Consider the following 8,909-nt stretch of genomic DNA (forward strand, 5'->3'; position numbering starts at 1 on the left):
TTGAGGGGGTAAAGTGGTCCTTTGTTCCAATTTCAATTATCAAATACTTTTCATGACATTTTTTGTGTTATTCAAAAATACTATAGTAACATTCACAAATCTATTATATAATAAATAATAAATCATCTAATAAGTAATTTAAAGGAATTTAAAGGAGTTTTTTAACCAAAAATTTAATGCCAAATACTAAAAAAAATACCAAATCTTTGCGATTTTTGTCAGTTATGACCAAATCTTTTAAAACTTGCAAATATAACCCATTTGGTAAATTATGTTCCTTTTATAACCATTTTTGAATCGGTTTGTTTTTTTTTATTGTGATTAAACCTTTTATTATGACGCAACACGCAAATGTTTGATATTTTATTATGATTAAATCTTATATACATGATTGTCATGTTGGCAAGAAAATTGGGTTGATTCGAATGTGGTTATAAAAGGAATATAATTTGACAAAACGGGTTATATTTACAAATTTTAAAATGATTGGTCATAACTGACAAAAATCTCAAAGGTTTGGTGTTTTTTGAAGGTTTTGTCAAAATTTAATAAGGTTTTAATTGTCAATTACTCATAATCTATTTTTTTTATGGCGCTTGTGGCAGAATTTGACCAACGACCTAACAGTTTATTGCGCAGCTCTTATAACATTTGAGATATAACTCATTGATAAACTAGAAAATAACATTTTAACAACAGATAATTTGTCGCTAAAATGCAGAAATATGTTGCTAAATAAATTTTATGCCGGTAAAAGGCTGAATTTTATCGGTAATTTGTTGTTTGCTAGTAGTACTCATAATGTTAGCGTAGTGTATACAGTGGTATTTTTTAAATAGGATATTGCCAAAACAAATCCTAACATTTCATCTTTTTAACGATTTAAGTTTAACATTTAAAATGTTATGAAACAGATCTCAACCTTTCTAATTTTTGCATTTACTCACTTTTTTTCAAAAAAAAAAATTGATTAAGTCATTCAAATAAATGTCTACTATCAAATTCTAACCTTTTCAATTTTTACATTTTGTAACTAACACTTAAATATTTTTCAAAAAATCCAATATCAGATTAAGTCATTCCAATAACTCCTACTATGCACGCATAAATTTAAGAGAGAAAGAAGCCATAATCCCTACTAAGTTACAGTCTTTAAGCGCATGGAGGTCAGTTTCATCTTCCCTGCCACATCTTGGACAAAGTTTTGGCATGGAGAGAATTCTTTTCGAAAGATTCACGTTACAAGCCAGAGAATCATGCGCAACCCTCCATAAAAAAATGTCGGATCTTAGGTTGACCAGGACATCTCCATATCTTGAACCACAAACCATTTTCTGCTGAGTTTGACGAAGAGGAAGCGACATTTCCAGCCATCAATTTGCAGGCCTGGTGGCACCCGGTCTTAACTGAATAAATCCCATATTTACTAAGGTGCCAAAAACGTTTATCCGGGGGGGCATTCTTCTACTTATTGGTATCTTAATTATGCTTGTAACTTCATCAGTAGAAAGGTCTGATTCAACTTTTCAATACCCCACTTAGATTGCTCATCGATAAAAAAGCTAACCGTTTCATGTAATTGGCAGTAGAGATCCGTTTGTCATTTCTAACATCAACCGACCGACTATTAGCAATCATCCAAGCCATACCAGAATCCAACACCTTCTTCCCTTCCAAAATACTTTACCAAATAAAACTTGAGTTACAACGCGTGCCCCGCCTGAACAAACTCAGAATTCGGATAATACTTAGCCTGAAACACCTTTGCACATAAAGAATTAAGGAATTGCATTATTTTCCATGCTTGTTTGGCAAGCATTGTGATACAGGTCGAGTCACAGAGATCGCATGTTTGCTCTTCCTGCACAAGTAACAAATATAAGCTCAAAAGACCTCAGGCTTGCTCAGCCTGAAAGCCACTCCGATGCTTAAGTCAGAGAGGGTTTTTTGGTAAGTAAATGAGTGTAAAAGTATTTAAGTCTGATTTGTGCTTACCCTTCTCAGCATTCGGTGGCTTCCTTTTATAATGAGTTTAAGGCGGTTGTTATCTGGTAAATCGTGGGTTTGTCCCACGATTATTGATAATGGTGAAGGCACGTTCCCGATTATCCCGGGTAGTGGGTGTCAGGGAACGGAGTGGATGAGGTCGTCTAGATGGCAGACCTGGATGAGTCCGCCCGAGACAGACATGGGCGATACTCGTACTGTCGCTGGGCGATGGGAGGTTTGGAGACCCGTTGGGCGAGCATAGCATTTTCTAGGCGATGCTTGGAGTTCTGATATTATTAGGGCGGTATCACATTGTAATATTAAAAGCTCGTAAATTATGAAATCTAGGGCCTCCTTCTTTCTTGGATTTGCAAAGTGAATTCCAACTTACACACATGCTCTTCCTTTTATCTGAACCACTCCACCAAAATTTGGTAATTATACTACGCATTTCCTTACAAAAAGAAATTGGATAATATACGTTAGGATAACCTGAGCGATGGATTTAATTAACAGTTCCCTTTCCGCTTTGGAGAGGAATTTCTCCTTCCACCCAAGAACTTGTTTGTGCATCTGATTGGAGAAAGGTAAAAATGAATTTTTTTTAGCGAGCCACTATAGTCGACAATACCCAAGTATTTTTAAAATGATTAACTACCCGATAACCAAAAGCACGGTGGGCAGCCAACCTGCTATTCGGATTGACCCCCCAAGCTGGAAAACATCTCCAACTTACAAGAATTAACCACTTGACCCGAAACTTGCTCATATGTGTGGACTAAATGCTTCAGAGATCGACATTCTCTATCCGAAGCTTTAATAAATAGGACACTATCATCCACAAAGAAAAGATGATTAATCCTAGAACCCCCTCGACAAACTCTACCACTAGAGATGATTCTATTTCGAAGCCCGTTTTTAAGAGGCACATAAAAACCCTCGGAACAGAAAAAGAACAAATAAGGAGATAGGGGATCTCCCTAACGAAGTCCGCGTTGCAGAGTGAGACAGTCGAAAGGAGAATCATTAACTAGAAGAAGTACGAAACAGAAGAGATACAATCCATGATCATATATTATTAGGCACTGTATTTTTGTATTTAAAATTATTTTGAGCATTATTTTTATTTTTAAATAGTTTAGATTTATTAAATTTTAATTATCTCTGTAAAGTATTTAATCAAAGATGATGAACTAAAGATGATTAACTGTGATTGCATTCTTTCATTAAAAAAAAAATGTGATTGCATTCTCTTCATCGTTCGCTCTTCCCAAACTTCCATGCAATTCCTTTAAATTGAGGGTGTCTATTGGTTGGTTCAGCCACTGAACTGAACCGAATTAACCAAAAACAAAATCATCCAAATTTTTATAACCATAACCAAAATAATTAAAACAAACTATAACCAAATTAAAATAATTAATTGGCCCGGTCAATTATTTTTGTCAACCGAGTAACCAAATTTTATCAATATTAATTATTAACTATAAAAATTTAAATGGACTTTAAATTAATTAATTTTTAGTTATATACAAATTCAAAAGATAAATCCAAGTCTCATAAAAATTATTTAAGTACCTTACATTTTTTAAAATATTACAAAAACATAAGATCATTTGTATATGTAATTCGGTTAATTATGTCGAGTCGGTTAATTTGGAAATTTCATAACAAAAACCAAATCGTATGGAATTAACCAAAATTTTCAAAAGTGTTAACCATAACTGAACCAAATTAACCAAAAACCAAACCAAACCGAGTTGACAAAAATATTCAAAATTGTTAACCATAACTGAACCGAATTAACAAAAACCGAACCGAAATAAAATTTCTGTTTGGTTTGGCTGATTAATTCGATGATACCCGAATAGCGCATGCCCCTACTTCAAATTGTACCGCAGAAGCACAAAACATACCAAGGCAATAAAAGTGATGATTGCAATAACACTTAAAAACAATCAATCATGGCGAAATCTGGAATTGAGCCAGTAAACTGGTTCCTAAAGAGCCAGAGCCTACCTTAGTAATTGTTCATTGAAACGCTATATGTAAATTTCCTCCATAACATGAAATGCTTGCAACTGTAAGTGATCAAACAGATTTGCTAATTTGACAAATCAAAACGGAAATAAAAACAACCCGAAAGGTTTTTCTTTTTGTTTAGTTAATATTTGCAAACCGGCGTTTGAAAAATGTCAAGCGTATATGATACAGTGAAGAATCTCAATATAACCTGAACAACAAAATAGCTTGCCGCCAACAGTGGAGTGGAGGCCTCCTGAACTCGATAAGATGCTTGAGGTCCTTAAGAGTTTGTTTTTCTTACAAATTAACTCCTATATCCACGCGTCATCAATAATTTTCTTGTAATACTCGCTTGAGAAGATAACCATGTTCATGCTGTTGTTTCATACTACACAATCTTCTCATGATGGAAGAGACCATTTACCAGTTATGAATGTTCTATAGAAACTTGAGCTTTTCGAAACAACATAAAAAACTGTGCATAGCAATCAAATTAGTAAAAGATTAACAAGCCATATATATAAGGCATTTAGCCAATGCATAACCTTGTCAAGAGACTAAAGGCAAACCTGGAATTCCCGAGATGATGAAGTCGGGTTTTTTCAAAACATCGAGTAGATTTTTCTTTTCATCGACTTTTACCCATTTTGAAGAGCCTTCACATAACAAAATTAAACAGACAGATGTTTAGACGAATAATCATGCGATGAAGGCCTATCACAACTACTAATGCTCTTCAGAATAAACTTTCGAGGAATATTAGAAACGAAAATATTGAAAAACAAATGGTAAACAAGATTCGAGACCTCATGCATGATGCAAGTGAATACTAGTAGCAGTAATAGTATGCGTGTTGCATGATTGAGATGTGAGATGAGAGAAGACAATGACAAATACAGGTAGCAGCAGTCACCAGTAAAATAACTGGTTATAACACGGAAGACAATACTAGATGCAACTATCATTTTTACACTACAAAACAAAATTCCCATATATATCATGAAATGCAAGGAGTGCAGTAACAAAAAAATTACAGTTGGTAATAGTTTGTTGACAAGGAAAGTTGGCAAGGGAATAGAAGAAAACAAATACCTTCCGAGTTTTCATAAAGAGAATCTTCAAGCGCATCCTTTTCTTCATTTCCAATTTCTAAGTTAGCACCGGCAGTCCCTTCGACTAGATAATGAAGAATTTTTGACTTTGATAGGCAAACTCCAGAGCCAGACTGATATATCAAGATAAGAGAAGTTAAAATTCAAGGAGATTAAACAAGACAAAACCAATAAAGGTACAGATGTAAAGTTGCTAGATAATTACAAAATAATCAGATGTTCTATGAGAACTTTTAAGTAGATAATTGCCTCAAAACATTATGAAGTGCAAACTTCAGCAGAATACTTTACGTTACAAATTTAAAACAAACCAACGCAGTATTTATGATGATATTTTCAATAAAGTTGCTTTGTAATAGTCTTAGGTTTAGAAAAAGAGACATCCTGCTGAGACTTAACTAAACTGATTCACTGAAGCAAGTGATGGACACAGTGCAGTGATCAGATCTTTACCCATCAATTTAAGATACAATAATTTTATCACCATTGTTCAGATTGAATTTGCTTGCTAGTAAATCCAAAAAACAAGCAATAATGGCACAAGTCCTTAGCTCTACACAATATGAACTCTAATGAGATCAATAACCATTCTCTGATAATTGATAATATCAAAAAGATCTCGCCAGCAATCCCTGTTATTTCAATAAAACTTTATGGGAAGCATATATAATGATATACTTATAAGAGACAATGATAGACTAAACTGCTGTGTAGAAGATGTTCTATGACACATGACTTGCTTAAGGATCAAGATAAGTAGAATCAGATAATTCATTCAAGCGTAACTATAAATATGTTTGATTATATGTTCCGTAAGTTCACATGACTGGCTCCGTGGCTCACAAACACAAAATGATATAGTTTGGAGAATAGGGAAATTGCCATATCTTGCATTAAATGACATATAACAAAAATCAACAGAACTTATTTGTATAATGTTTTTGACAATCCTCATCATGCTCCACACCATTGAAAGTGAAAGCCTTTCTTTAAGAAAAAAGACGGTTAAACTTTTTTACAAATGAATATAAATCAACAAGGAAAATGTACAAAAGCTTACCCCATAGTAAAGTTCAATAGCTTCACGGGTGTAATTGTTTTCAGAATCCCATGGTAATGATGGAGAATTTTCTGAAAACATGTGTGAACACTAAGGAGATGACATGTGCAACAAATCTAAGACCATAACACATCAAATATCAGAAATGGAATTCAGAGATAGCATTAGAGCATTATGATAAGAATACTAGAGAAAAAAAAGGATATCATATCAAGATGAGACGAGAACATGTCAATCTCGCAAAAGTCTTCAATAAAGTCACTGGACATAACTTCGGGATATAAAAGAAGAACTGGCCAATGAAGGATTTTATTTTTATCCAATTCTGGTTTCCTTAATCCAATAAGTTCTCGAAACATTGCCTTTCCAATCTTCAAGCCTCTAGCTTCAATAGCAGAGAGAACATCCTAAAAAGTTTCAATATATATATAATAAGCATGTAAACCTCCATATTGCTACTTGATAAGTATCTGCAAACAACAAAACTATAATTACGAATCATCAAACCTTAGCATTCGATACAGCAATAGAAACTTCAGCCTCGCGCTTATCCTGTTCCATCTTCAACGTATTTATCTGGCAAGCAAGTTTTTTAAATTCCTCATTATCTGGATCTTGCTTTAGTCCATTTTCAGTATAAGTTTTTGCCTCAGTCAACAAATTCAATAACAACGATGCTTTGGCAGCTCGATATAGTGCCTAAACAAACCATCAAATCATAAACGAGCTAAAGAAGGAATACAATCACGGGATATTCAATTAAATTATAAGCATAAACCATAAAGAATGAACTAAAACTACTACCTTAATATTATTTTCAGACAGTTTAATTGCCTCTGCAGCATCAGTAATAGCACGTCTATAATTTCCCAACAATATATTAACATGAGCTCTATTTGAATAAAGAATGGAAACTTCAGAGTCACTTAAAACTTTCTGATCAATTGCCTTTGTGTAACAGTTAATAGCATCAGAATAATGCTTTTTACCCATCTTTACATACTTATTACCTTGCTCCTGCAACATATAGACGAACAGATGCATCATAAAAGTGAGACAAAGACATAATTCTTGTTTTGATGACGAAGACTCACTCCCCGAGCTGAAGCCCACCATCACAGTCAAACCTCGGGATGTGGACTGCCAGCAAGCGCACGGGTAATTCCGGACTATAATGACCAGCATACCAGTCCAAATCACTCCGCCGGGGTTTGAATGGTCACCCAGATGGCTGAGGCTCAAACCACTAGACAAAGACATGATTTTTAAGAAATGGGTATTTTCAACTGTTTAAGAAAATATCAAAGAATTGAAATTTAATGTTTTCTTCATCAAAATAACACATTTTAAGAATACCCATACCCTTAAAAAAGTTGCAAACAGTTCATAGAATGGGGTGTTGTAAGCTATTGAAAATGGGAAAAATAAAATATTTGTTTGAGAGGAAAAGAACCTTAAAATCAAGAGCAGCAGACTCTTTAATGGCGTTGATACCTTGAAGGTCAGCTATTTCACTTTCTGTTTTGGGTTCAGAGCCTGCATCTAACCATAGCGCCATTTTTTTATAACTAAGCTCTGCTTTAGTCGCCAACGGACATAAGTAAACTGAACTGTGTTTTGTTGAGGAGGCAGAAGATACTGGAGAGCTGATTTTGTGAGGGTTTAATTGTTAAGGCCTAAAACTTTATTTTTAAAAGGTTTAACAGGGTTTAATTGTTAAGGCCTAAAACTTCAGCCTCACTTGCTTCAAAAATATACAATTTTTAAAAAGTATATTTTTTGAAAAATTAATTACTGAAAAAGCTAATATGTAGAAAATTAATATTTCATTGTTTGGTTCACTTAATAACTTTCCGGGAGTTACAATTTATTTTTAATTAATTCAAATCTAGAGACAATATTATCCTCAATAACTAAATTGGCTAAATTAAATATAGGAATATAATAGTATTTTAATTAATTTAACTAGAGAAGTCATTTCCCTAATTAAAGAGAAGTCAACCCCTTAATTTTTCGGGTAGTAAATTGGCAAAAGTGAACCAAGTGAAAAAAATGCTATTTTCAGCAAAGTTACACTTTTTTAGTGAACTTACCCACAACCAAATGAGGCCGTCTAGTGCCTTTAAAATTTGTCAAAAAATGCCTTTAAAAGATCCTGAAATTTTAGCCCTTTTTTTATTTTATCCGGACATTAAAACTTAAAACCCTGCTCCACCGCCATTAAGGGTGTCAAAATGGATTGGCGGGTCGTGTTCGTGTCGTGTCGACCCACTCTGTTGACACCATTAAGGTCAACGCGAACACAACCTATTTAACTAATCGTGTCAAAATTCACAATTCTAACACGACACGAATTTTAAACGAGTGACACGACACGATTAACACGTTAAGATAAATGGGTAACACGGTTAACACGTTAAGATAAATGGGTAACACGATTAACATAATTGCACGGCTAACACAACACGACTAACACAACCCACTTAACATTTAAGAATTTATTAAATCATATAAATATAATTATAACCTCAAATTTATCAATTAATTTTCAAATTGTAAAATTTTAATATAATTAATTTATTTTTATATTAATATAATCAATTTAGTAACTTTATTATATTTTTTTATAATTATATAACTATTTTATTTTTTTATTATTATAAAATAATAGAATTTATAAACGGGTTAGGTGGGTTAGATGGGTTCGCGAGTCAACCCGTGAC

At 33.5% G+C, this 8,909-nt stretch overlaps 1 protein-coding gene across 2 annotated transcripts; it reads right to left on the reverse strand.

Annotated features, from left to right (window-relative positions):
- Positions 1 to 4,077: 4,077 nt before the first annotated feature.
- Positions 4,078 to 7,863, reverse strand: LOC126654477 (uncharacterized). Of its 2 annotated transcripts, none has more exons than XM_050348342.2 (8): positions 7,640 to 7,863; positions 6,991 to 7,203; positions 6,694 to 6,885; positions 6,391 to 6,593; positions 6,187 to 6,265; positions 5,107 to 5,239; positions 4,584 to 4,670; positions 4,078 to 4,489 (listed from the first exon to the last, which is right to left on the reverse strand). In XM_050348342.2, exons 1-8 carry the CDS (start codon positions 7,742 to 7,744, stop codon positions 4,416 to 4,418), a joined length of 1,086 nt encoding a protein of 361 aa, XP_050204299.1. In that variant the 5' UTR covers positions 7,745 to 7,863; the 3' UTR covers positions 4,078 to 4,415. The 2 variants fall into 2 exon arrangements, with proteins under 2 accessions (XP_050204299.1, XP_050204300.1); XM_050348343.2 differs by having other exon boundaries at positions 7,681 to 7,860.
- Between the last annotated feature and the right edge of the window lie 1,046 nt (positions 7,864 to 8,909).

The sequence above is a fragment of the Mercurialis annua genome, linkage group LG7 (genome assembly GCF_937616625.2).
Source record: "Mercurialis annua linkage group LG7, ddMerAnnu1.2, whole genome shotgun sequence".
NCBI classification, from domain to species: domain Eukaryota; kingdom Viridiplantae; phylum Streptophyta; class Magnoliopsida; order Malpighiales; family Euphorbiaceae; genus Mercurialis; species Mercurialis annua.

What these genes read in the sequence shown, in the direction of transcription:
- LOC126654477 (XM_050348342.2), bottom strand. Translation starts at nt 7,744, where the DNA reads ATGGCGCTATGGTTAGATGCAGGCTCTGAACCCAAAACAGAAAGTGAA. An exon ending in TCGTCTCATCTTGATATGAT is followed by an intron (nt 6,266 to 6,390) that starts ATCCTTTTTTTT and finishes GTGTTCACACAT; the next exon opens with GTTTTCAGAAAATTCTCCAT. An exon ending in TCTTTATGAAAACTCGGAAG is followed by an intron (nt 4,671 to 5,106) that starts GTATTTGTTTTC and finishes TGTTATGTGAAG; the next exon opens with GCTCTTCAAAATGGGTAAAA.